The 26,784-nt window shown below is 55.9% G+C and overlaps 11 protein-coding genes across 11 annotated transcripts; 5 read left to right on the top strand and 6 right to left on the bottom strand.

The window, feature by feature from the left end:
* Positions 1-1,085: 1,085 nt before the first annotated feature.
* Positions 1,086-2,721, top strand: D7B24_005361 (uncharacterized protein; the record flags this gene model as incomplete). The annotated part of the gene is made up of 3 exons (XM_028639518.1): positions 1,086-1,192; positions 1,255-1,449; positions 1,506-2,721. The coding sequence occupies 3 exons, from the start codon at positions 1,086-1,088 to the stop codon at positions 2,719-2,721; spliced, it is 1,518 nt and encodes a 505-aa protein (XP_028496202.1).
* A 293-nt stretch (positions 2,722-3,014) lies between these two features.
* Positions 3,015-4,628, bottom strand: D7B24_005360 (uncharacterized protein; the record flags this gene model as incomplete). The annotated part of the gene is made up of 1 exon (XM_028639517.1): positions 3,015-4,628. The coding sequence occupies one exon, from the start codon at positions 4,626-4,628 to the stop codon at positions 3,015-3,017; it is 1,614 nt and encodes a 537-aa protein (XP_028496201.1).
* Positions 4,629-5,509: 881 nt separating this feature from the next.
* Positions 5,510-7,078, top strand: D7B24_005359 (uncharacterized protein; the record flags this gene model as incomplete). The annotated part of the gene is made up of 2 exons (XM_028639516.1): positions 5,510-5,748; positions 5,812-7,078. The coding sequence occupies 2 exons, from the start codon at positions 5,510-5,512 to the stop codon at positions 7,076-7,078; spliced, it is 1,506 nt and encodes a 501-aa protein (XP_028496200.1).
* Positions 7,079-7,853: 775 nt separating this feature from the next.
* Positions 7,854-9,562, top strand: D7B24_005358 (uncharacterized protein; the record flags this gene model as incomplete). The annotated part of the gene is made up of 2 exons (XM_028639515.1): positions 7,854-8,417; positions 8,474-9,562. The coding sequence occupies 2 exons, from the start codon at positions 7,854-7,856 to the stop codon at positions 9,560-9,562; spliced, it is 1,653 nt and encodes a 550-aa protein (XP_028496199.1).
* A 119-nt stretch (positions 9,563-9,681) lies between these two features.
* On the bottom strand, positions 9,682-10,534 carry D7B24_005357 (uncharacterized protein; the record flags this gene model as incomplete). The annotated part of the gene is made up of 4 exons (XM_028639514.1): positions 9,682-9,688; positions 9,749-9,856; positions 9,913-10,370; positions 10,433-10,534. The coding sequence occupies 4 exons, from the start codon at positions 10,532-10,534 to the stop codon at positions 9,682-9,684; spliced, it is 675 nt and encodes a 224-aa protein (XP_028496198.1).
* Positions 10,535-10,953: 419 nt separating this feature from the next.
* Positions 10,954-12,054, bottom strand: D7B24_005356 (uncharacterized protein; the record flags this gene model as incomplete). Its single annotated transcript, XM_028639513.1, has 3 exons — positions 10,954-11,529; positions 11,583-11,981; positions 12,034-12,054. The coding sequence occupies 3 exons, from the start codon at positions 12,052-12,054 to the stop codon at positions 10,954-10,956; spliced, it is 996 nt and encodes a 331-aa protein (XP_028496197.1).
* A 956-nt stretch (positions 12,055-13,010) lies between these two features.
* D7B24_005355 (uncharacterized protein) lies at positions 13,011-13,490 on the top strand (the record flags this gene model as incomplete). The annotated part of the gene is made up of 3 exons (XM_028639512.1): positions 13,011-13,028; positions 13,090-13,290; positions 13,347-13,490. 3 exons carry the CDS (start codon positions 13,011-13,013, stop codon positions 13,488-13,490), a joined length of 363 nt encoding a protein of 120 aa, XP_028496196.1.
* A 201-nt stretch (positions 13,491-13,691) lies between these two features.
* Positions 13,692-14,806, bottom strand: D7B24_005354 (uncharacterized protein; the record flags this gene model as incomplete). The annotated part of the gene is made up of 5 exons (XM_028639511.1): positions 13,692-14,193; positions 14,245-14,392; positions 14,448-14,579; positions 14,630-14,650; positions 14,701-14,806. The coding sequence occupies 5 exons, from the start codon at positions 14,804-14,806 to the stop codon at positions 13,692-13,694; spliced, it is 909 nt and encodes a 302-aa protein (XP_028496195.1).
* A 1,280-nt stretch (positions 14,807-16,086) lies between these two features.
* Positions 16,087-17,601, bottom strand: D7B24_005353 (uncharacterized protein; the record flags this gene model as incomplete). The annotated part of the gene is made up of 1 exon (XM_028639510.1): positions 16,087-17,601. One exon carries the CDS (start codon positions 17,599-17,601, stop codon positions 16,087-16,089), a length of 1,515 nt encoding a protein of 504 aa, XP_028496194.1.
* A 3,063-nt stretch (positions 17,602-20,664) lies between these two features.
* On the top strand, positions 20,665-22,386 carry D7B24_005352 (uncharacterized protein; the record flags this gene model as incomplete). The annotated part of the gene is made up of 2 exons (XM_028639509.1): positions 20,665-20,797; positions 20,867-22,386. The coding sequence occupies 2 exons, from the start codon at positions 20,665-20,667 to the stop codon at positions 22,384-22,386; spliced, it is 1,653 nt and encodes a 550-aa protein (XP_028496193.1).
* A 502-nt stretch (positions 22,387-22,888) lies between these two features.
* CTS2 (Glycoside hydrolase 18 protein) lies at positions 22,889-24,453 on the bottom strand (the record flags this gene model as incomplete). The annotated part of the gene is made up of 3 exons (XM_028639508.1): positions 22,889-23,243; positions 23,301-23,829; positions 23,892-24,453. 3 exons carry the CDS (start codon positions 24,451-24,453, stop codon positions 22,889-22,891), a joined length of 1,446 nt encoding a protein of 481 aa, XP_028496192.1.
* Between the last annotated feature and the right edge of the window lie 2,331 nt (positions 24,454-26,784).

The following is a 26,784-nucleotide window of genomic DNA, read 5'->3' as shown; positions in this document are numbered from 1 at the left end:
CGCTGGAAATCCCGCCTGTATCTCGGAAGGGTGGAGTGGGATCTGCGGGCCTGAGAGTCACTAGCCGGCGGGGCAATCCTTCGGGGGCTGCGTGGCCCACTGCGACGACAGTCGTGCTGGCTCCGGTCATGAACTCCGATCCTTAGAATGATGGCCCAAGCAGGCAGTGCGTTCAGTGTAGGTCAACGAGAATGGTCACAAGTTGTGAATGGAACTCCCCACGTGTTGATGATGGACATCGTCGGCTGCCGCAGGCACTTAGGTACGTAAGCAGATACATGGGCTCAGATGAGTTCCGTCTTGTCTTCGCCGATGCCGTGCTTCATTTGAGCGCATCGGTAAGACCACAAAACAACAGCAAAGCAGCAAGTCCCAGAGCAAGGCATGACAGATGCCAAGGGAAAGGGCTTACTTCAATCAGGTACTTCCGCACTGAAGCAAGCCACCAAGCTGTCGACAGTATCTTCGCCGTCATCCCATCATGGCCGTGTCAAGTGCTGGCGAAGTAGGCACGCGGAGGTCGAATTCGGCGCTGCCGCGAAGCGCGCCAATCGGAACATCGGGGCATTGATACCCAGGCTAGGTAGCCTGACATCAATTCCCATCAATTCAACCGCATTGCCGGATTCCTAAACCCTGACTCGCGGGTGGATTAAGGATCAGGGCAAAGACAGCAGACAGCATGGCGGGTCAGGTTATCTATGCCAGTGGGATGAAAATGGCTGGGATGTCTTGGTCAATATCGCGAACCTGAGGTCACTGGCACGGCTTCAACAGGGCAAACTCAACGAGCCCACACATTCCCCGCCAACTCGGGCCATTGTCGACCGCGCCCCGGGACGCCATGCAGAATTTGGGGCGCATGTCCCCGCCGTCGACCCCGCCGACTGGGCACTGGCTCGTTGCCCCCTTCTCCGCATCTTGAGTACACGCGCCTCCGCTCCGGCAAACGTTCCTATCATCGGCGCGGGTCCTGTCTGGCACAGGGCTGATAAAACACGTTGGTTCCTAACACCTAGGTCTCAACAACTGATCTCTCTCTGGTCTTCTTTCTCATAAATCTACTTCTTACTGTTACTCCAACCATGGCCACCTTTACGAAACTCACAGACGAGCAGCAGCCCGTCATCTCGGTCAATCCTAACCACAAGATTGCCAAGATTGAAGACAATACCTATGGCGGCTTCACTGAGTGAGTTTCCGCTTCGCGCACGTCACACCAGTAGTAGGCCCTGTGACTGATTCTCGAACCAGGCACATGGGCCGGTGCATCTATGGTGGCCTCTATGACCCAGGCAGCCCCCTGTCTGACGAGAATGGCTACCGCAAGGACGTGATCGAGGCCTTCCAGGAGCTCAAGTGCCCCGTTGTGCGCTATCCCGGCGGCAACTTCATCGCGACCTACCACTGGCAGGATGGCGTTGGCCCTCGCGAGAAGCGGCCCAAGAAGTGAGTGACGAGACCGAAGCAGAGATTTTGAGAGTCCAGAGATTGACGCAACGAAGGCAAGAGCTGGCGTGGCACGGTATCGAGACAAATGAATTTGGAACGGATGAATTCCTGCGATGGTGCGAGGTCGTCGGCACCGAGCCATACCTGGCGCTCAACTTTGGCACGGGCACGCTTGACGAGGCTATGGGTTGGCTCGAATACTGCAATTCGACGGCCGACAGCCATTACGCGAACCTCCGGCGACAGAACGGCCGCGAAGAGCCCTACAACGTCAAGTACTGGGCGCTGGGCAACGAATGCTGGGGTCCGTGGCAGGTCGAGCAGATGACCAAGGAGGACTATGCCAAGAAGGCATGGCAGTGGGCCAAGGCGCTCAAGCTCCTCGACCCGAATGTGCAATTGATTCTCTGCGGCATGGAGGGCCCGACATCTTGGGACGCCTACGTTACCAAGGAGTGTATCAACTACACAATGCATGCGCTCGGCGACAACTCAGCCTCATGCCTCATTGACATGCACAGCATTCACATCTACACAGCGTCTCCTGAGCACCTCAAGAATGCTACGGCGCCGCGGTCTGCCGAGCGTGCCATTGAGATCACGGCCAGCCTCATTGATCTTGCACGAATCGAGAACAAGATCCCCAACAACATTCCTCGTCAGAAGATTTGCTTTGATGAGTGGAACGTCTGGGATCCCGTGAGAGCGCCGGGCTGGCTTGGCGCTGAGGAGAAATACACCTTGTCAGACGCCCTCGCTGTGGCTGTCTGGCTCAACGTCTTCATCCGCCAGGCCAAGTACATCGGCATGGCAACCATTGCGCAGTCTGTCAACGTCATCTCTCCTCTTATGACGACCAAAAATGGCCTCCTCAAGCAGCCGACGTGGTGGCCCCTGCTGCTTTTCAGCAAACATATGCGCGGCCAGACAATCGGCGTCAACGTCCAGTGCGGCGAGTATGAGGGTCAGACAAAGCCCGAATGGATTCGTGGCACCATTGAGACACCGTGGCTCGACGTCAGCGCGTCCATCAACGACGAGGGCATCGTATCGCTTGTCGTTGTCAATATCCACGAGACTAAGAGCTTTGCGACCAAGCTCGAGGGCGTCTCCGGCAAGATTGATGTCTTCACGGTGGCGGGCCCGAGCATTGACGCCGTCAACACGGAGGAGAAGGAAGAAGTCGGCATTGCCGAAAGTTCCTGGGATGGACAGGGCCTATATGAGTTCCCGCAGGCGTCCATGACCATGCTGCGGTGGAAGCCATAAGCGAATGGCGTGCTTGTAGTGCAGATGGATGATACCACAGCGTGAGGGGGAGCCAGGCGAAGAATAAATCATTATAATTGTAAAGTGTTTCATCGTGAGTGATCCGAGTTCTATCCTGGTTTCGATTCTACGGGCCTTCCTGGTCTTCGGAAAGGGTGCGCCTCGGTATTGAAGACGTAGTCGTCGAGGCTAATGAGGTCCTCTGGTGAGAACAGTAGGTAAAAGTATTTTAATGTTTCGGCCGTCCAAAAGCTCTGCGATAGAATCAGCATCAAAGAAAAAGAGATGAACAGTCATAGTACTCCTACCTCCATTGAGTCCAGCTTCTGGGTGTCGCCGTTCACCATCACGTCAGCAATGGCTGAGTAGGCGAACTCGGTTTTCGTGGCCTTGTCGATAGCCACGAACATTTGTTGCCCTAGACGCCTCCACTCGGCATCGCCTGTCATGCGGTACAGCAAAAAGACACTTTCAATGGCCTCTGGTCGCAGGATATACCGCGGATCGCGGGCATGGGTGAAGCCTTTTGGCAAACCAGGCGCGGGCTGGTCGTCTCGGAGGTTATCGCGCCACTTCGCTTCGTCCCATTGACATCCCTCAAGCGACTTACAGGGAACGACGCCAAAAATCTCGGGCATGATGCCCGTGGGGAACGCGGAATAGCCCCAAGCACATCCTCTGGCGAGACGCTTGCCTATGGACACGTGCTCAGGGATGCCAAACAGCTTGCCACCGAGCGCAAACATGCCACCAACAAAGCACGTCAGGTGCTGCGTTTCGGGGTTGCGTCGCACCTTGCCAGGTTCGTCCACAAAAGCGGTGCCCACGAACAAGATGTCAGCTCCGTCTGGAACCATGGGCCTTATGAGAAGGTATGATTCGACAACGTCCATGGCGTCGCGGTACATCTTCTCGTAGGACGCGTCGAGACCCCCTAGCAGAGCATACATCTTAGGGAGGTACTCATACAGAGAGTCGGCCAGAGCTCCCAGAGTAAATTCGTTGTACACATCGACCGTCTCTTCGCGAAAGTTGATCAGCGCCGGCCACATGCCCGGTAGGCGGCTCGAATGCTGGGTGCGACCCAGGAAGAGCTTGACGCGCTCGATGGCATCAAAGTATTTTGTGTCGCCTGTAAGCTGAGAGAGGCGAGTGAATTCGAGGGACAGCGAGCAGGGAGAAGCTGAGGGGTCCGAAGTGCCGGCGATGAGACGGCCGTGCTTGGCTAATTCAAAATCGAGCCAGAAAGGTGGCAGGCGGTTTGGAGTATCAAAGGAGGCGTAGAGCATGTCACCAAGCTCGACAGCCTTAAAAAGGAGACGCGCGTCGTTGGACAGGTCGTAGGCGCTCAGCATGCCGCCAAGGTGTCTGATGGTCGTCTCAAACACGTTGGCAGCGGTTTCGGTCGTGTTGGCCCAGTCGAGGCGGGCAACGACGGCGACGGCCTGGTCAAACTCAGTCTCGAGACCCATGATCCAGAGAGTGTCTAGAGAGTCGACGAGGGTAGCAGCCCATCCGCCAAAGGTGTTTCGCCCGGCAGCCGAGACGGGAACCAGCTCGTCAAACTGCCAGGCGTACTTCTTGTAGCTCGCCCAGCATTTCTGAAAGGCCTTCCTCACTTGTTCAGCTAGGGCATCGGCGGCAAGGTGGGCTTCGTCGGCAATATCGGAGGTTCGTGCAAAGTCGTGCTGCACGCGAGGCAGGTTCTTCGGTTGGCCGGCCGGCAGAGGGTGCATGGAAGAGGGTGCCACGGCGTGGGTGTGGACGTGCTGGCTCCAGTCGAAGCTACTCCTGACGACATAGGAACCAGAGCGCAGGATGAAGAAGATGGTCAGGGCGAGGAGGAGAAAGGCGGCGATGGCCATAAGGCGCCTCGACCGGCGACGGGACCTGTAGGAAACCGCCATGAGGAGGGAGGAGGTGGTCGGACGGATGGCATTCTGGGGGACCTGGAAATTGGGAGGACGGGGGTTTCCTCGATCAACAGGACCCGACCGACGCGTGGAGGTTTGCATGGGCAGTGGCAGGCGCAGGCGCTGGCACTGGCACACGCGCTCGAAGCTCAGCCTACCCGTCTTGGTTGGCAGCTATTAGGGGGTGCTTGGTTAGTGAGCTCTCCCAGTCCACAGTGGCACGTGGGGGCCGCTTCGACGCCAGACGCCACGCAGCCTTGTTCAGCCACACGCACAGCAAATATTGGGCAAGTCGGTGTAGAGAGGGGAGGGCGGGCAGACACTGGCTCATAACATCAGAACACCAAAAGGATCATCAAGAAGCAGTTCTAGATCAATATACCGTCCACACAAATCAACAAACCAGCGCCAGACTGAGTCGCGTAGATGCAATACATACTGGCCTTTTCACTGCATCGACTGCCCACTGGGAGTCTAGCTCGAGGCTCCCTGGCCTGGTGCTAAACCTTTGACCGGCATCGCCTTCAACAAATCACCCGCAGACTTTTTTCAGCGGGGTGTTCACCAATCGCCAAGCGACCACCCCAAGAACACCACCGCCCGCCACTGGGTCTGGAAGTCCAACCAATAGTGCACTGGTGATGACCCGGCGCCCCTCCGGATCGCCTTAGCGTTGCCAGGGTCCAGACCCGCCGGATCGTCCCGGTGGTCAGGGTGACTCGAACTCGCGATGAGTCTTTGCGATAAGAAATCTTCATCGCCGCCCGCTTACTGACGGGGTACTTGTAACTGCGCATATAGCTGCGAGCCACGAGCCTCTTGAGTCCTCCCAAGCTTATCTCGTTCTTTGAACACTACCCTTTATGATTACAGCCATGGACGTCGAGACAGCAAAGCAGCAGGCGCCTGCCGTCGCCTCGCCACTCGAGGATAAGCCGACTCACGATGCGCCGGAAGCCGGCCGTGGTACCCTCAAGACGTTGTTCCGCAAGGCTCTTGTCTCTGGTCGTGTAGAGGAGCGCGGTGTCGAGCCCATCGCCCTCGAGGAGCGCAACTCGACGCGCTACTTCAACTGCTTTACCATCTGGTTTTCCATCAACTTTAACATTCTGCCGTACGCCCCTTCTCAACCTCACTTCCACTCCTCACGCCCCGCAATGACTGACACCCTACACAGTATCACTTTTGGTCTCATTGGCCCCAAGTACAATGGTCTCAGCTTCCGTGACTCTGTTCTCATCATCGTCTTCGTTATCCTCTTCGTCACTTTGGCCCCCGCCTACATGGCAACTCTGGGTCCCAAAACTGGCATGCGACAGATGATCCAAGCTCGATTCAGCTTCGGCCCTTACCTTGTCGCCATCCCCGTCATCCTGAACCTGGCCACGCTCACCGGCTTCTGCATCATCATGTTTGTCGTGGGCGGTCAGTGCATCTCGGCCGTCACTGACGGCGCGCTAACACCGACCCTCGGTATCGTGCTGATATCTCTTCTCGCTCTGACCATCTCCTTCTGCGGCTACAAAATTCTGCATTTTTATGAGACTTATGCCTTCATCCCGGCACTGATCGCTATTGTCATCGCCACTGGTACCGGCGGCTCCAAGCTGCATGAGCGTGTCGAGGTCCCGACGGCCACGGCCCCACAGGTCCTAAACTATTGCATGATCATCGCCTCGTACATGATCCCCTGGGCCTGCATAGCCTCTGATCTGACGACCTACTTCAGCCCCTCAGCCCGCGGAGCGTCTTTCCGCGTCTTCGCATACAGTTACCTCGGTCTCATTCTACCAGCCATTCTCCTCATGACCCTCGGTGCCGCTATCGGGAGTGCCATTCCCAATGTGCCGGCGTGGAGCGCCGCCTATGACGAGACTCTTGTCGGCGGTGTCTTGGCCGCCATGCTCGAGCCCGCTGGCGGCTTTGGCAAGTTTGTCGTCGTTATCCTAGCCTTCACTTTGCTCGGCAATGTTGCTGGCACAATGTACGCGGTCACCCTCAACTTCCAGACAGTCGCACCCGTCTTCTCGCGCGTTCCGCGATACATCTACGCCATTGTTGTTACGGCCATCATGATCCCCGTCGCCATCAAGGCCGCTGACGACTTTTTCCTGAGCCTCGAAAATTTTGTGGCTGTCATCGCCTACTGGTCTGCCGCCTTCATCGGCATCGTCCTGGTAGAACACTTTGTCTTCCGCAAGGCCAATTACAAGGCATACAACCATGACGAGTGGAACGATGCATCGAGGCTGCCGAGCGGACTCGCTGCCATTGGAGCAGGGTTTCTGAGCTTTGGCCTCATCATCCCCTGCATGGACCAGGCATGGTACACTGGGCCGATTGCAAAGACGACGGGCGACTTGGGCTTCGAGGTGGCCTTTGTGCTAAGCTCTTTGCTCTATCTCCCGCTGCGATATGCTGAGAAGCGTGTGCTGCAGAGGTAGGGGCAGTAGTTTGGGGCAGCCGAGCATCAACTGCTCACCAGGTGGTAAAATTAAATACTCGTAGATAAAGCTTAATGCATCACGATCGACACGCTTTTGTGAAATCAAGAGGGACAGCCCAAAATATCGTGGGGAGAAGCTGCCGCAATCCATACGGAAAGCCGCCAAGCTGGGTTTCACCTCCAATCCCATAGGAATCTTTCACATTGCTTCGCCTTCTTAACAAACACACCCTCTCACCTACACAACTATCCGCGTCAGCTTCAACCTGAAGCAGCCCATCTCAGGCCGACTAGGACTCATCTGTAAGCTCTAAGATCAACTCGTCACTCTCACAGCCGAGAATGGTCGGGCCGGCGCTGGCCAAGTACTAGTTCTCGCCAAAGTCATCAATCTCTTACGGTGCTTACAATGATGAACATCAGACGTCGTTTCAGAGAGAAAGCTAAACGAACTCATGGACACCAGTGGGGCTCCACCCAACGTGTGCGGCAGGCCCCCATTCGTGAAGGGACTCGTTCGGCCGTGCTGAGTTTGTTTCGTCTCATCTACATCCTCAGCATTTTGCTCGCGATGCATCACGGAAGGAGAACCTCGTGTTGATCCTGGCTTTAGCCGATCTCCAGCATGGTGCCTTTCCCGTCTAGATCATAAAGGTTCTCCTAAGCTCCCAGGATGTTGGCTGGCCTCGTCCGAAGAAGCGGGCATCGTTCTGCCAATCTTTCACTTCGTCCACTCTCTTCGCCGATTATTGCTTTGAACAAACCTGCACATCATGATCGTCGGCCAGTCTCATTTCAAGAGCCTGGCTTTCCGGGTGACAGTCACACTCGTCAACTACATCGGGCTTGTGACTGCCAACGTCATCATCCTTATCGTCTTCCTCGGCGGCCTGCATGGTCTGTTTAGCCCACTCGCCATTATCCTTCTGTTCATAGCCATTCCGGAGGTCAGCTTCTACCTTGTTTGGTTCCTCCCATACCGCTCCCGCCTGCAAGGCCACGGTCCGAAGCCGATGCCCCTCTCAAGAGGCCTTCGCATGTCCATTTTCAAGCGTGGTCTGGACCACGTTCCAGATGTTGAGCAATACATCCGCAAGTGGCATTCAAATGCTCATAACGACGACATTCGCCAGGACAATTACAAGGAATGGCTACTTTGGGCACTTTTTGACCGTGACGGGGATCTAGGTGACGATAGCGCGGAACTAGATGAGTACATTCAGTACGTGGAGGAGAAGGGCGAGCTCAAAATTAAAAAGGGTCAGGGAGATGCAGTTCCAATACGCCTAACGTTTGATACCGTCGAGATGACGCACCGCAGCCTGACGTTTTACACAGTAAGTTATCTGCACTTTGTATTTGTATTCTGGGGGACATCAGGCTGACCAGCCAGCTTGTTGGGCTTGCCGACGCCATCACAACAGTCATGTTTCTCGCCAAAGGCTTCGAATTCTACCGCCAGCCGCGGTCGACCTTTTTCACGACGTTTCCCTTTCGATTCAAGACACTTCTGTCCCCTCACGCCTCGCCATGCGCTCAACTCTCGTATTTCCACCGCCCGCATACCTCATCGACGCATCGTCCTGTCATCTTCCTACATGGCGGTGGTATCGGCCTAGCTGCCTATAGTCAGTGGCTCACTTCCCTACCACGCGATGTCGGCGTCCTGGCCCTCGAGATTCTGCCCATTTCCAGCCGCATCAGTGGCCCCTTGCCAACAACGCACGAACTCCTCTCCGCCCTCGCAGCCATTCTCTACAAGCACGACGTGAAGGACGCCATACTCATAGGGCACTCTTTCGGCACGCTCCTGACGTCACCGATGCTGCAGAGGCCCGATATTGCAGGACGCATCGCCTCCATTATCCTCGCCGACCCCGTCTCGCTGCTCCTGCACCTACCCGACGTGTCCTACAACCTCACGCGCCGCGCGCCACGACCGGGTCGACCGAACGATTGGCAGACCCGTTTCTGGGCGAGCGATCCCGGCATGGCACATACGCTGGCGCGACGGCTATGCTGGCATGACTTTGTGCTGTGGACAGAACAGCTCCAGGGGCGACGGACGACGGTCGTTCTAGGGGGCGACGATAGCGTCGTGAACGCGGACGCTGTGGCGAGTTATATATACTATGGCGATGTCAAGTATTCGCGTCAGGACAGGCGCGAATGGAGGACGACGCCGGAGCGATGGACGGGCCAGGAGGAATTGGCGCTGCTGTATCTCGAGGGGAAGGATCATGGACATGCATTCCTCAGCGCGGAGGGCATGAAGAGCATGACACGTGTAGTCGAGGCTTATGGGGCCCTGAACCAGACATGGGGGACGCGGGCGGTGGACATGGCCAAGTTAGAAGAGGGGTTGGAGAGTCCACCGATGGTGCCGCCCAAGAGCAAACCCGTGGACTCCATACGGGAGATGAGGATCTTAGAGGCCTCGGCCAAGACGGAACCGCTTTCGGGGAGGAAACGATGGCTCTAAGTGCATGGCGACCGATGACTTGATGATAATACATGTTCTTTCTTACACAAGAGTCACGGAAGATGTGAGGCGGCGCGTGCGCTCCTGAAAAGAAAGTCTTGGGCTGACCGTCGTAACTTCTACAGGCTACATACGCGCAAAGCAGACTTTTTTCATCGCCCAGGGGCATCCGTCAGGGGTACATACCTTACGCCGAACTTCTTCTCCTTGACCACCGTACCGTCCTCCTTCTTGTCAACCGTCCAAATATACTGGTTCCCACTACCATCCTCATCCGCAACGGGAATGAACAGCCTGAAAAAGAACATTAGCACAATCTCCGTCGTCTTGTCTAGGAACAGGGCACGCACCGTCCCGGAGACCGCAACTGGTCGACGAGCGTCTGATGCAACTCGACAGCCGCCGCACCCACATGAATAGCATCCCATCCGTCATTGCCGTCCTCCGTCCACCCAGCTCTTCCGTCGCCCGTGCAGAACTTGACCCTGCCGCTTCCGAGAAACCCTCTGCCCTCCTCGCTCTTGGTCATGTTGCCCTCACCCAGCTGCCGCAGCTCGTCGATATGCTCAACGCCCACAACTGTGCCGCTCTCGCCCACGAGCTCCGCGAGCAGATGTGTCAGGTAGCCCGAGCCAGAGCCAATGTCCAGCACCCGCGGCGCCGGCGTTCGTTGCGAGGGCACGACAAAGGGCAACAACGACTCGGCGGCCATGGCATGCATGTGCGGGGCGGAAATGGTGGCGCCGTGCCCGATGGACTGCGGATGGTCTGCGTAGGGCGACTTGGGAGCGTAGTGCGCGCGATCGACCTGAGGAAAGCGTCAGCAAGGGACGGGGAATGTGAGTGGTGGAGGAGAGGAGAGGCTCGCACCTTTAGAAAGGCATCTTTGACACGCTCGTCTTTGATGAGGCTGTTGCGCCAGAGGTTCTCGGCCAGGGCCTGATTTGTGTCGCCCGAGCTGCGCCAGGCCATGGCGAGTGCGCGAGCTAAAGATCGCGGGAGGGGAATTGTGCTTGATCAAGCTTTCGATGAGGTTCGATTCGAGTGAGGGTGCAGGGGACCGCACTGTAATGCCTGTGTTGTGGGATGAGTCTGCCCCGCAGTGTTGATGGTGAATTGAGGTTCAGCGTTTACCACCTTCAGTCATGTGCCCTGACGGCTGATGATGCAACTCATCCACCTAGTTGAGGGGCAAATCGCGAAAGCCAACAGTCCATTTCTGCTCTGCTATACACATCTCTACAACACGGAGAGGAAGATGAACAGGACATGAAATAATATCGTGGAGTCGGTCTCCGGCCAACATGTGCAGTGTCCCATTCATGTGATTGCGAATTATCTTATAATGCGATGTATAATAACCCTACCCGAAAACGCCCTGTACCCATCCCTCATACAACCCGCTCCGTGGACTCGCCGGTCGCAATAATCGGCACAGGCAGGCCTCTGTCCGGGCTCTGCATCACCAGCTGCTCGTGTCGCCGCGCGCGCAGGAACTCGGAGATGGAGCGGATCAGGATGAACCACCCAACAATCATCAAGATATACGAAATCCAGTCCGATCCGCTCATGTCGCCGATTCCGCCTGCCTCGCCTGCCACGGCATCCGGGTTGAAGTTGTGCGAGTTGGGGTCAGGAGGACTGGCGTATCCGTCTTCTCCATTCATCGGTGGCGCGTTATCGCCCTCAGTCGGGCCGCCGCGGAGGTAGAAGCCATACTGGATCATCTGGATGCCGAGGCCGGCAAGAGATCCATTCTTCGAAGCGTGTGACGAGTGAAGGAGATATGTAAGGAGGAAGCCAACGAGCTGGAAGAACATGGAGATCATGGCGTTCCACAGGAAGCTGAAGAGGGAACCGACTGGCATGCCATCGATGTAGACTTCGTCAGCGCCGCCGAGGCCAGGCGCGAGAATCGTCGTCTCCCAGTAGGGTGGTGCTGCGTCGAGTGCTGCTTGTTCATATGTCTGTCATGTGTTAGCACAAAGCGGTCGTGTGATCGTACGATGTTCAGACGTACCGGTGGCATTTCCTCCTTTTCCTCTGTCGCTCGCTCCGGCTTCGCCATGAGGTTGGAGAAGACACCGCCGTTGTCGGTGCCGGCACCGTACACACGGTAAGGTGTAGTCGAGGCACCTGATGGCTGGGATGGAGGGAACTGGGGTATCGATTGATCGGTAGGGCTCTCGGTCGGGGTATCGGGACGGGAGGCACCGCGCGAGTTGCCGCCGCGTACGAGACGTTGTCTGTCGTCGCCTTCGTCATCGCTGTCGTCGCCGTCGGTATCAAAGGCATCGGCAAGGGTCGGATCAACGCGGGGACGTTCTTGTGAGGATTGGCGTGAGTGGAAGGATGGCGGTGGTGAGTTGGGAGTCATGTTGGATCGTGTGCGGGAATCGTCCTCGTCTTGGGCATGAACCTGTATGGTGTCAGATGGCGAACAAGGGTCACATTCAAAGTCAATAACATACCCGCTCGTATCGGCCGGTCATGATGTCGATGGTGTGGGATTTTGTTTTTGGGTCAAGAGCAGGCTCCCTCTCCCCTTGTTCTCCACTACCGAACTCAAGGCAGAAGTGTCGATCGGCTGACGAAGTCGACGAGTCGGGTGAACGGACGCTGGCTGAAAGAAAGGAACGGTCGCAGGAATGCAGTATCGAAAGGCGCAAAGGAAACGGAAGTATCGTCGAGAGAGTGATGAAGGAAGGAAACTGGTCAAAGGGGCGACTGTGTATCTTGGGGTTCTAGGACGAAACGGTTGGCGTGGACAGCCCGGAACTGCGGTCGGGGAGTTCGATTGGGGAAGGGGGGCGGTAGGTGGCAGGCGGTAGCGGCAAGGCGGCGGCGACACGACAGGCGGCCATGCATGATCATCAGACAGAGAGGCCTCTCCCGCCAAGGCCATGGCGCCCCAGCCAGAATGGGGCCAGCTTAGTCAATGCCAAGCCCCGAATCCGAGCGGATCGAGAACGAGCCCCGCCACGACTGGATGCATCCTACCATGTAAAGCTTTGCTGCTTTAACCGCGAGTTGGCCTCGAAGAGGACAGCGGAGCTTATCTATAGTAAGCCTGATCCAAGGGCGGCGAGGACACTAACTCCATTGACTTGTTGCCTTCGCCATGGGTCGTCTTGGTCCGAAAGTGCTGGAATGCACCGCCATGAACCAACTGGTGGGCACATTCATGCGCAACAAAGGGTGACGAATCAGGGGCTACCACTAGCACTAAGCATGGGCAGCCAATCAGAGGCCTATGAACAGGTGCTTGTCAAGACCCTGTCGGAGAGCGCGCGCCGTGCTGGAAAAAAGTCCTGACGTCTGCGATTGCGATAGTGAGCCTCCGTGCCTCCGACTCAAGTGCTATTATCTCGGGATCCTCCCTCCCCCGCCCATCCCAGCCCGCCAAACGATGCCGTGAGGGTCCATCTTGCACATCAATCTCGACACAATGGCACGTCCCGCAAGCGTATGTCCGCCGTCCCTGCGCCGACCCTGCCAGATCGCGACATCTGCTGACGATCCCCCAGCAAGCCCTCAAGCACTACCAGCGCGCTCTGGCCACATGGCCCAAGGACGAGCTGCGGCCCCAGGTCCAATTCGCCGAGTTTCTCAAGCGCGGCGTCGAGAAGCGCCTCGCTGCTGGTGCCGTGACACCCGCTGCTGAGCAAAAGGAGCTCGCACAGGTGAACGCCCTCTACAGCCTGGCTGAGGACCGCTACGCGAAGAGGGTATGTTCCCCTAATTCACATCTGGTGTTTGCGCAACGATGGCTGACGACGCACAGTTTCCCCTCGGACCGAAGATTTCCAAGCCCCAGAGTCAGCCGACATACTTCAAAGACCTGCTGCGTGAGCTCGAGGAGGCACCGAGCAGGACGTGGCTGCAGAGCATGTCCAAGAGGTTATCGGGTATGTTCCGATGGGAATAGAGATATTGTGATACCACGAAGAGGTCTGTCATGCAAACGGGCAAGCGGCACGAAGTAAACATTGACCGGAAGGTCACCAGAACAAGCGGCATGTACAACAGGAATGTACAACACGTGTATGATCATATATAAATTCTATGTCCCACAAAGACGCCAATTTTCTCTCTGTTCCCTGAAATCCCGCCATGAATTTCGACGTCGCTACAGGTATCGCCCGTCGGGGTCCATCTTGTCCATGAAATCGATACTCTTCTCATACATGGTGAAGACGAGTCCCCCACTGACCACCAGTCGAGCGAGACGGGGCAGCGCGCCGCTCCAGAAGGTCAGGACGCCCTCGTGCTTAAAGATGAGTGCCGCACACCGGAAGCTGTTTCCGTACTGTGACCTCGCCTCAATGCTCTGCATGCGCGTCTTGATGGTATCGAGTGGCTGTGTCACGTATACTGTGATCAAACCCGCCAGGCCGCCCATAGCAAACGTGCCCGCAGCACCGAGCTTCTCGCCGGGGGCCGTGTAGCCTTCGGCCATTTGTTTCAGCATGTTGTAGGCGCCAAATCGAGTCGCACTGTTGGCCGCCTGCCGAGCTGTCGTCGGCACGAAGCCCTGGAAGAAGCCGCGGATGCCACGCTCGCGTGCGATGATGGGTACTGCGTGGAGGAAGCCACGCATGCGAGGCTTGGGTGACTTGCGGTCGTCGATCCTGAAAGGTCAGCCGTCGGGTTTTGCATGATTGGTTATCAGAGCGACATACAGTGTCGTCTTGATGCTCTCAAAGGGCGTCACGGCCAGCGCCGATTCGGTCACACCTGCGCCAAAGCCAGCAATTACCGTCTTAGGCCCCGAGATGTTGCCGTCAGCGTCTGCCAAGAGCGTCTTGTACTGGTCGAAAGCGACGAATCCTGGATATTTGTTTTTAGCCATGTGCTCCGCCTCTCTGGATCCATGGCCACCCACGGATGCCCGCCTTGAGCGAGTTGCCTATGATGAGCGTTGTGCAGCCGGCGTACCACTGTGCGCCGAAGGGGGGCCACGGTAGCTTCTTTCCATCTGTCAGTTGTCGGTTGAGCTGCGAGCGCGTCTTCGCGACTGTGAATTGTCAGGGTCATCTTCACCACGACGTCAATTGGAGACCATACATTCGGCCGGGTAGGTTATGGCTGGGCGGGTTAGCTTAATGTCTTCTCTGAACGTGCACAATGCGTCATACCAATCTCGAGGGCGCCCGCCGTCGAACCAGCGATGATGGAGCGCAGGACGCTGGGCCGCTTCTTCGCGGGCTGCTGCGACTCGGTGGTGGGCGTCGCGGTGGCCATGACGAGGATTGGCTGTCGTCGCGCGTGGGCTGGCGTTTGGTGTGGTGTTTGTCGTGGGAATGAAGCACGACAAAATCGACGTCACGTCAGTGTCCATCATTTGCATGCGCTCGCAGCTACCATTTCGGTGGATGCCGGCCTTCGGAGCAGGCACTGGTGGGGCCGACCACGGCACCAAGCCATATGATGCCGAGGTACGTACCGCCAGTGCTGGCCCTCAGCGCCAGCAACGACCAGCCTGTGCCTCTCATGGCATCTGATCATGTGCAGATTTATGGGCAGATAGAAAAGAATGCATGTCATTTTCTTTTCTTCAAAAATCCGGGCCTAGTATGTAACTTGTTGAGAAATGCGAAGCCGTGTGAATCGACACAGGGTCCGAGATCGGGCTTTCGAGTCTCATCCCTCAAACTGCCGCTTACGAGCCAAAAGTGATGTCGTGCAAGGCTATCATGCGGCTCTGAGGGCTACACGGTCTTAGGGACTATTGCCTTTGACGCTTGTTGGCTTTGGGCCGTGACCATGGCGTCAAATATTCGCATCGTGAAACGCGGGGCAGCAACCCGCCGCCCGAGTGGCGTCCCGCCATCTGGACAGGCATTCTATCCCCGGTCAATTTTTCACAGTCTTGCCATCTCCTGAGGCTTTTCCTTTCGTCAATGTATCCCACGCGGTTCCAGTCATCTGAATGATAACTTTGATGCGATGTCTCTCTGCCTCTCCGTTCACATAACCAGGCTTTGCGGTTCGCGACTGCTGCTTGACGGGCGATGCCAACAGGCCCCCATGCGTGATGCAGGAAAGGTACTCATTCGCTCCTGGGCTGTGCTCTTCGATACATCGAGGACCAAAGATGTAAAAGTCTGGTTGCTGAAGACAATGTGCCGGTTGTGTGCCGCAGCTCGGAGACCTCTTGCCCCAAATGCCCATTGGAGAAAATAGCTATACACCACAGGTTGTCAAAGGGCATGCGATTCATGACGCGCGATCTGACCACTGATAACAGGAGAAGGCTGATGAACGCTGTGCAAGACGACTTGAAGGAACAAAGACTCCAGCCAGTTTCAGGACACCCTGAGGCCATCGCTTAGGCGACGGCTATCGATCGTAAATCATGTAAGGCATCAAGATATCTAGGTATCGGTGCGATAAAATGATATTCATACCTGGAGAAGGGTTTATAAGTGCTGTCAGCACCTTTTGATGTTCTATTCAATCTCCAAGTCGTTCTTCTATGCTCGGCTTTGACCATGGCTTGTCTGCCGCCACAGGGCAAGATATCAGATCTCAACATTGAGCGCCGTACTCAATGATCGCAAACACGCCTTCAGGAAATTCTGTGCCGCCTCCTCAGTCTGCCAAGCGTCATTGTACGCCGCCGCAAGATTCAACTGCCCTTGGTGAGATGTAAGGAAGAGCCCAAGTCCGTTGCGCATCTCTTCTCCGGTGATCCACGGCCTGCTCACGCGAAACGCACCAATTCTGGACGGCAGGATACCGTCTACACGGCCTAAACTCGATAGAGTCACGCCTGGCGTTGAAGACGGTTGTGGTCCAGGTGCAGGGTTCTTCTTAATCTTCGGGAGAGTCTGCAGCCAGCCGGTCCAAACAGTGGGCGCAAGTAGGCCATGTTCAGTGTCGTCAGCTACCCGACGATACAGGGCGCTGATCTCCTGTAGAACGTGTTCGAAATCATCTTTGGAGGACTTCTCGTCTGTCTTCGGAGGGATCACCAGGTCGCAAGCGAAACACGAGCCCGAATGGTAGGCCGTGACGGGGTGCTTGTTCGAATTGTAGGGCGCGGCGCAGAATGGCCTCAGATTGCGCAACAGGTCCCAGCGAAAGTAGAAGGTCTCATTCTTTGCGCCTTCAGGGACAAGATCTCGCAGAACGATAGGAATCACGGCGTTCACGGCGTGGGTGACGGTTGCACCAAGTTTTTTGCAGGCCACGAGGATGCTTGCTGACGTTTGAGAATCCAAGGTGATGTCAGTTCGCTGATGCCGGCCAGGTGACTGAGCGCCATGTACAAAGGGCGGTGAAAGATAATGCTTCGATTCGGGCGCACGCGTCGTGGAGAAAGCGACATGTTCTGCGGTCATCTGGGCGACTCTTTTCTGTAGAGCTGGTGTGAATTGTTGAGGAACTCCGGCCGCCGCGCGGTACGAAGGACTCAAATTCTGGGTCTCAGTACCATTGAAGTCGGGGATCCCATATGTGACGTCCTGCTCAAAGATGCGAGACGCATGTTCCAAAAGATTCTTCAGTAGCAACAGCGCCCCGACGCCATCAATGGTGTCGTGAGGAGCACGAAAGACAATATCGCGACAGTCCGATGAATCGTCATGTGAAGACGGTCTGATAACGAAAAGGGTCGGCAGGCTAGGCGCTGGCGGATCAGAGTTGGCAAATTCGACACCACTTTGGCCGGTTGCGATTTCGATAAAAGTTGACGATAGCCACGCCTCCCTTTCAGCATCATTCTGAAGAGTGCGATACTCCCGCGTGAACCGCTCCGTAGCAAAATCGTAATTTACTTCGGAAGCGACCGATGGATGGTCATGGCGTATACGACACCAGGCTTCTCTTAAAGAGCTGCTTAGATCCTTGTGCAAGCTTGAAGGCACCTGGTTGATTTGCAGCGAGGCGTGTCCAGTTATGGCAAACGGTCTCCTTCCCTGTGTGTCGTGAGCCCTGGCCGCCTGGGCCCAAAAAGTCTCGACCTCATCGATATCTCGGTGCCAGATTCCAGGCGCAACTTCGGCCCAGGCCAGCGATCTCTGGATGGTGGACATGGTCTGAAAGAGCAACGGAAAATTTCGGCATAAGAGGAATTCTATGAACTCTTTCGAGATCTCTGAGGTTGTAGACACGGTGGCTCTCTTTAAACCAGCTGGCCATACTAGATCATCCAGCCCGTTGGGTTGCGGAATATCTCAACTTGCTGAGGCCTAATTCTTAAGTCCGGATGAGTCGTGAACTTTCTTGCTCGATCCCCATTCAAGAATGCCCGCCAGGGGTCTGGTAGATCTGAATGCGGTAAAGTCATTGTATTAGCGTTGTTCCAATCCCGCTGCTTTGCCAGATGTGGATGGGCATAGCCAATGGCATTTCATTAGTAGGTAGTGCTGTTGGTGCAGGGGAACATGGCCCGCGTTCCGATCAGGAGGACACCGGAGTTAACGATTTTCGACAGGCGGCTGTGGCACCGTGTTTCAAGCATATCCCTCTTGAGGCCACGACCAACTTGAAAAGAAAAGAACGGAGGCAACGAAACACCTAGGCGAGCATAGGGCTCTACGTTGGGAGTTCGAAGCACGAGTGGACAGCTGACGAGGCATAATCCGGGCAGTGCAGGCCGCGAAATGTAACCCGAATACGCGGCCATTGTACATATAACTTCCATTGTCTTTTGGTCGGAGACAAAGGCCGGGTCGGCCTTCTACCTAACGGTCCTCAACCGCCCCCCGTTTCGGTCATCGAGAGCCGGGCGGAAAGATGGTGTCCCACCTACCTCATGGCCAACCGGCGAAGCAGCCGTCACCTGCATGAAGCTTGGGCTCATTTTCTGGTCACGAGGCAGGTTTGGTCCAGGTAGGCGAAAGCGCGCCAGTTCGCGGGGGTGTAGACGACTGCACTTGCGTCACGTTCAGGCCGGTAGATAAATGAAATGGCATCAGCCAGCCGAAGCAACTCTGCGTGCTGAAAGTCTGGCTGTAAGTGCCGAAAGCTTCTTCGAGTCACAGCCCACTGGCAGGCTGCCCAGCCCAGCGTACATCCCCAAGACTCGCGAAATTGGGTTTCTCCCCCCGTGAGAAATTACTGTTCCGTGCGCGGCTGACGACTCAGGCACTCTGGCTCGGGGCCGGGGTCGATCCTCGGCATGACCGCGCCGCAAGGTCTGTATAACCAGACGGAAAGTCGGCCTCAGGTCGGCAAGCCCGGAGACCCGTTCGTTCCTGTTGGTCGTGTCCGAGGTAGCTTGTGACGTGTGGCATCCGGGAATCACGGACAGTTTTCAAGGCCCTCCTTCCATTACTGTGCCGGCAACGTGACGGATTCCGTATTGCGCTCCGTCACGTGGAAGGTGAAGGATGAAAGGAGAGTCACGCAGGGGCTGTGTCTGAACTTGGTCTCCGTTGGGTGAGGTCATAAGTCTTACATTGCGAGCCCACGAGCCACGTCGGACAAAGTTGATGCTTTGTCGACCTGGCGTGCGTTAGCTGGAAATAGAACCAGCTACGCATCAAGAGAGGAGATGAGTGGGTACATTACGGCTGAGATGATGTACCAAAAATTGATGATGGACCCTTTCTAGTGAGGCGATGAACAAGCGACGAACCTACGACGATGAATGGCAAGGCGGAGAGGAGAGGAGCACCAAGCTGCCATTCTAGGGCTGAGGCTGCTAGGTACCGACCAGAAACATCAAAATGGTACTGTAGCACTGCACTATTGACGTGTGGCTTGAGGGCGTCACCCGCGGCGAGTGCGATGACGTGGCACAGTGCAGTGCAGGCGGATGCGCACAGGACACCCGCTGGCTCGGCAAGGACGACCTAATTTCAGGGCCTTCAGCGCGCAAAGTCATGTCCTTCAGGGGCCGAAGGCTTGGTTCTCCAGAGGCTGCTCAGACCCCCAAATATCCTGCCCCCCAAAGCCCTGGGAACCCTGGCCTCGGTAGGGGCGAGGCGGGACACCGCATCAAAGACAACTCACGAATGGATCGGCCATCCCAGGACCTACCTTGTCTGGATGTTTGCCCAATACATCAGCATCACTGGGGTTGATCGACACGGTTATCTTTGTTTTCTCGGGAGGCGGCTTCAGGCCGTCGGACATTGATCAAATGGCCGCCTATCAAGCGAGGAGCCAGAGGAGGAGTCAGAAGGGGGGCCATGATGAGCACAGCCACAGTTTCCACGTCGCCCTTCTCAGATGCCCTGGATACCTGACCGCCAGATTAGGTAGGGAAAGGGGTCACTTAGGTAGCACCTGTTGCGCCTGCCCGCTCTGAGGCGCGCTAGGTAACGAACAACAGCTGAGCTGACGACGTCTTCGCCATCGTCCCAACCACCACGACCCATCACGGCGGCCGTCAACGAACAGCAGACCAAGAGGCCACTTGACGAGGGATTGAAATCCAGCCGACACTCCAGACTTCAGACGACGTACACCACCATAAGCCATACACATGCACCTGACACTCGAACCTTGACGATCCCCTCTTCGACACGTCTTGACTCGCCAGGGCGCCCGCACCCCTCGTCCAACCCCTCCACCCCAGCGACACCAAGACTTTATTGCCCATCATCTATTGCTTTACTGCCCCGCCCTGACATTGTTGTTTCGTCTTCCCCGAAATAACGGCCGCGACACACCCAACGAACCTTAATGCAAGGCTGGCGTCTCCGATCGGCAGCGCATGTTCACTTCTCTGACCTCACTGTTGTATCCCTTCGTTCTCCGTATCGTCCCAGTTTATCCCCTAGTCCCCTCGTTCATAAGTTGCGACCACCCGCCGCTCTGTCATCCTTCCACTTGGTGCCTAACGACCTTTGACCGTTGCATCTCCAATTCAATCTCTCTCTCATCTTATTTCGATCTCTGGCCTCTCCGATCTGATCCTGCCGAAAGACCCCCCACGCGTCGCCTCTGTCACACTCACGCACTGCCAAGTCCGATCTACACGGCAGTCGCCATCGCCTGGGTCCGCAGTTTTCGTAGTTGCCAGTGCAACCTCCCAAGGCTCAACGCCGACGGAAGCTAAAGCCTCAGGGTCCTTTCCCTGCATCTCACCTCAACACGCCAACGGAACATCAACGGAAATCTTTCTCTCTGGCCGCCACACGACAAACATGGCCGTCGAGGCTCGCTCCCTCGCCTCACTCAATTTCCTCGCCGCCAATCCTCCTCAGTATCCCGTCAACCCAACCGAGGAGAAACAGGACCCTCTCACCCTATACATCTCCCGTGTGCCGGGCACCCGAGGTGAGCCAGCGTCGTCAGCACGCCGCCACCAACCAGCGGTTCACGTCTCAGACTAATGCTTTCCCTCAGACGTCATTCTCTCCACTTCAAAACCTCAAGTCAAGAATGTCACGTCGCATGATGTCGCCAATTCGCTCTACTACATTCACCTCGAGCTCCCTGGTGAGGCGCCGACGCGGAGCATCGACACCCCAAGGTCGAGCATTGAGAGTGGTCGCAGCGCCAATCAGATCAAGAGGAAGCCTCTCCCAGCCGGCGCTCAAATAGCCCCCGCTCGCGACCAATCCCCGGCGGCCGACAGGTCGCCCGTCAGAGACAGCGGCGTAGCTGTCGCCGATTTCCAAGCCAAGCAGCAACGGGCGACAGATGAGATCGACACGCGCAGATGGACAGGCGATGGCAGGACATACTACAGTGTAGAGGATCCATCAGGCGCGCGAGATGACGTGCGAGAAGCTCCATCGCCCGTGGATGGCCGTCATCCCCTCGATCGGGAATTACCACCTCTGCCAGAACGCCCAGCACCTAGGCCGCGCGAGCGAACGCGCTCACGGTCCCCTTCCCCTATCAAGTACCACAACACCACCGCCACCCCGTACACCCTCCATATCATCCGCCGCGATCCCAACACGGGCCACCAGTGGAACATCGGCCGCGTGTCCTCGTCTCAGCTCGAGACGTCCCTCGATGAGTCCTACTCTTACACCTCATACGACCCTGCCGGCTTGTCGACACAAGACCAACGACGCAAGGCCAATACCCCTCAGCCGGATATCAACATCACACTCGAGACTTCCGGCTACGCGAAGTTCCGCGGCATGCCAAGCCGTCAAAGCCCCGACGCCGTCGGCCGCAACTCCACCTCGCCACCACGCGCCGATGACCGCGAACCGGGCTTCAAACGCCTCGTCTTTATGACATACACCAAGTCGTGGACCGCCGGTATCCGCGAGAAATTGTCTGCCATGAACGACAAGGACGCCCAGCAGCAACAGCAACCCCGCCACACGCGCACTAAGAGTACCGTCTCAGCAACCTCGGCCACGTCGACAAACTCGGTCGACTCAGACTCAGCCCCCATCACACGACCTGGATTGGGTCTCAGGCCGAAGGGCTACATGTTTGAATCGCCGTGGGGCGGCCTCTGTCAGTTCCGCACTGGTAACGGGGGGCGCAGCGTCAAGCTGCGGCACGCCCTTTCTGGACGTTCGGGCGGCTACAACCCTCTTGTACCAGGGACGGCATCCGAGCAGATCGAGGCTGCCGCTGCGATGATCATGGGGGCTGCCGACGTGAGCGAGCTGCGGTTCAACCTGCCGGGCCGCGAGTTGTTCCATCAGGGCAAGGAAGAAGCCCTGGCGCGGAAGCAGGAGATTGCCGGACATCTCGGCAGGCTCATGCGCGGAACCGGGGCGAATGAGGATGATGATGCATTGGCATTGGGGCGGGAAAAGGCTGGCGGAGGCAACCGCGGGAAGAGAGCCAAGTTGGGCAAGCTGATCGTTAGCGGCGAGGGCATGAAGATGCTAGACCTCGTTGTGGCGGCCAATATTGGTGTTTGGTGGGGAGCCTGGGAAAAGACATTCTGATGTGGCGATGACTTTGATGGATATGAGTAACAGCATAGTGGTTTTGTACTGGCGCCAAGTTAGCCAACGTGGAGGAGCACATGATGTTATAGCGGGCGTTGAGACACATGTTCGGTATTGCATGCCGAGCTAGATAGTAAAGCGTAATGAATGTTGTAGCTCACGACTATCTTTATCTCACATGGTAACACGGTGAAGCTGACCATCCCTCATATATTAACAAGGCTTGAGACTATGAACTTTATCTTCAAATCATTCAGAATTACGCCATCTAAGATCTCCGATCCGTCCAATCTGCCCGGCCAACCTGCGCCAACGGCTCTTAAGACCATTCCATCTAGCATTGACATCAAGCGATGCCCAATCACTTTTTACAGAATATACAGACTCTCCGCGCCAAGCACAAAAGAATGTTCACATCCATGCTTTAATCATTGCCGAGGCTCCGATCCCAACAAATAAAGGTGCAACGTCTAGAACACACCAAACAGCCCCTTTCCCTCTACAGCAGGAACCCCGCGATCATCATCGACACTGCCATGACGCCGATGATACTCACTCGTTTGGCTTCAGCATCTGATATGCCCGTCTGAACAGGTGGTGAGTTCTGTTCATCGGCAGCAAGCTCGGAAATCATGGGCCTGATCGCGGGGGTTGCTTGGACGGCCTCGCCCGCACCAAGAGCATCGGATGCACGACTGGGGAGATGGAAGAAGATGCCGTTCTTGCCAGGACAGACAGCCGTGTACAGGGGCATTGTTTCTGCAAAGACTTGGGTTTCACAGTTCTCGGATCCGCAAGAGGTCGTGGTGTGGGAGATCGTAGCGAACATGGTGCTAGTCACTAGCTCGACGGAACTACAAGGGAAAGCATTAGCGAAATCTCCACGGGTCGGAGAAGAGCAGGTAGCGTACGAGGTAACCGCTGCCGCTGAAGTGATGCGGCTCGTGAAGCTTGGTGTTGGGGCGATCACCGAGTCGCAGTCAAACTTTAACGCACGCGCCGCGTAGTCGTTGAAGTTGTTGCCGTCGATATCACTGTTTGAACCACCCCTGGTCGCGTCCCAGATGGATAGACCTCCAAATCGAGGCTTTTCCTTGAGCTGGCAGACCATGTATCTCAGCGCAGCATAATCGACATAGCCGCTACCGCCTGCCAGGGGATCTGACAATATGCCTACGAACAACTCAGCTTCGCCGTTGTGGCCTGTCTCCGAAAGAACAGTCGACCATGTATCGTAGAGAGAAGTGATATTATCGGAGGCCTGGCAGCCTGGGTTGTTGTAGAACTGAACGAAGAACGCGTCGAAGCGGGCGCCGTAGACAAGTTCTTTCAGCTGAAAGTATCCGTCACCGGTAGGACATTGGGGAGCCACGGATATGTAGTAGCTGGGATTCAGAGTCCGGAGAACATCCACCATCCTAATGTAGGGTGCTTGGTTGTCTGTTGCCGTTGGTTAAGCCCGCGGAATTGACGCAGAAGTTCTCTGAGCGTTGGAGACTTACCATACTTGAATTCAATATCAAAGTCAAACCCATCCACAGCAACCCGATCATTCTCGTCGATGTCGAAGGGTCGAGGACCGTCAAAGTTAGGATCATAAGGGCCAAAGATGGAGTGAAGCTGCTTGGCAAAGGCCTCGGCCTCGTTTTCTCCTAGTACATCATAACCACAGGGCGCGCTTTTGCAGTGTCCGCCAACCGACAGTATGATTCTCTTGCCCTTGCTTTGGCAGTATCGAATATCTTCCTTAATCGTGTCGCAGTTCATGATGAGTGCCGTGTTGCCGCCGTTGTCTGGGTTAATGTAGAACTCCTCATCACCGCAATGGGAACCACAATGACCAGCAAAGTTGATCCCAGGATATCCGTTTCCATATCTTGGTGACTTGTTGACAAAAGACAACGTGACGGAGGTGACGCCAGTCACATCGCAGTAGCTGGCCAACCGATCGGTCTGATCTCCAAACTGGCCCCAGTAGATGTTAAGGCCGGCAGAGCTCTTTGCAAAGACGGGGTTTGCTAGGGCCGCCACGGCTACGACAGCTTCCAGAAACGGCGTGAGCATACTATCAACAACGCCACGACCAATGCAGAGATAGTTGGAATTTGAGTCTCGTCAATGGAACAATATGAGATACCAGAAAGAGTAAGAAGCGACACAAGGAAAGACGTTGGGCAGACAAGTCTGGCTACATGGCGAACGCCACCCGAAAGCCGGGGGTTCAGCTGGCTTTTCATCGAGCAGTTCCTCGTTATGCTAACAAAGGGAGCTCCATTCGGAAGATTTCTCATCCTCAAATCTGGAAAAGGGTCCGAAAAGTCACTGCATAAACCAGGGGGCCTGACATCTTGAGTCTCTGACACGAAGCCTACTGTAGAGCACTGACCCGGACGTTCGTCCGTCGTCCGTCGCCTTGAATCAGCTACTCTTGAATCAGCTATACATGATACACCAGGCGCTGCGGTCTACCCGCCAGGGGTACATCGTATCCCCAGTCTTAAGCGGGCTCGACTTCGAGTGCCTGGTCGCCTCTTAGCGTTTAGATGGGAAGGGATTATATACCTCTTTGAGCCAAGCGTGGGCGGGGATCCAGCGGGTAACAAGGGTTAGGTTAGGCTTTGCGTATACGCGAGGGGCTGTCGGCGAGGATTTGCACCGGTGGCTCTACGTAACGAGGTCTCTACGGGGATACCGAAAATGTGTAGCTATTTGCCATGCGACGGCCCATCTGATGTACTGGATGAACAGCATTCTTTGGACAAGCGCCATTTTGAACTGGGTTCCTGGAAAGATCCGACAAAGAACCTGAGCACATGCCGACTTCCGATTCAGCCAGGAATAACGAAAGGCGGTACTCTATGAGAAATGGTAGGTACAAGGACTTCATAGCCACACAGTATGATGGCCACCATCTTGTCGAACGGCTCGATAACTCAATGAATATCTGGTTCAACTCCATTTGGACGGTGAACGACAGACAGGTCGCTCGACGACAGAAGACCTATGTCAACGTGCCAAGGGAATTAAGACCGTCCGTGGCGAATGGTGCTGCGCGTTGTTGCTCCAATTGATTGTTTCCAAAGCCGTGGGAACCTGTAGTGACCACGGACATGCCCCTCAGGCACGGTGTTTGACTTTGGACCCTTGCCCAGAGAGCTCAGCTGTGGTCTGGCATACCTTACTCGGCCGGGACGGGAGGCAACGTGTTTTTGACCAGGGGTTGTTCAACTGTGGACTGGCGACTGACTACCAAACCTTATTCTGATGCGAGATGTCCCTGGAATAGCGTGAATAGCCATGGCTAGGGGTGATTTGGTGGGTCTCTCTCTTCTGAGGGTTGATGAACCTCCAGTATGCCTGCAATGAATCTCCGTGCACTGCTTTCCGTTAGCCTTTGAATCGAATCTTCTCTGTATCCACGCGTTTCTGTCACAACGAGGCGGGTCATGCTTCTGGCGCGCCTGCCGTTTTAATATGGAGGACGACCTATTTGTAGTTAGTCTTAAACTCAATGTCTGATAGGGGCGTCTGAGAAACTGCAGAGCAGTGCGAATAATGCTCGGTCAAGGTATAATGGCATTCTAGCGCGCACATCGTCACGGCCACCGTCAAAGCCTCCGGCTGGGGTCATGATGTGAAGTAGTCGATTGGATTTATGTTCCTTCGCCTGGTTTGCACGTCACTATGTCAGCCTAGTTAATTCACTCACTTGACATGCGGCACAATGCTTTCGTGGCCTATGTATGAACGCCCTGGCTACAACGGGCGGCGGCTGGGCGGCTGGGAAGACGGCCGGTGCCCCCCCGGCATCTGGATTTGTTGGCGTCAAATTCTTGCTTCGGGCTTCAACGTCTTTGGTGGTGGCGCTACTCGGCCTGCTTCACCGATAAGGGGTTTTCCCGCCGATTAGGCAGCTTCAAAATGTCTTTTGGAGATTTGGCGAACGCTAATTCGACATGGGTCCTTTCGGCAATTTTTTTTGGGCAAAAATGGCTATCATATAGATGCTGCAAAATCTTGCCCCTGGAGGCGCCGAAAGGAGCAAAGAAAAGCATATCAATGCGACTGAGACATAGGGCGGCTAGATGTAAGGCTGTAGTTCCATCGTGTTGCATCGCTCTCATGTCTGGTGTTACCAGTCTGGTGCACGGACGACGATGGCAGACCAATGAAACTATCACCTGTGCCACGACATCACCTTTCTGGTAAGCATGGGATGAGAAGCGATACCGAGCGAGACCGAGCGAGACCAAGAAGCAAGAGATAAGAGATATGGAAGCCAAATATATTGGAGGAGCTCAGCCACTCGGGAATCGAGCCGCCTTGAGAGTAAAGCCGATCATCTTGCCTTTCGATTGTCAACCCGATCCCTCTAGTGTGGACCGGAAGTCTACA

Source organism: Verticillium nonalfalfae, assembly GCF_003724135.2.
Source record: "Verticillium nonalfalfae strain VnAa140/NRRL 66861 chromosome Unknown scaffold_32, whole genome shotgun sequence".
NCBI lineage: Eukaryota > Fungi > Ascomycota > Sordariomycetes > Glomerellales > Plectosphaerellaceae > Verticillium > Verticillium nonalfalfae.
This window is presented reverse-complemented; position numbering and strand designations above follow the sequence as displayed.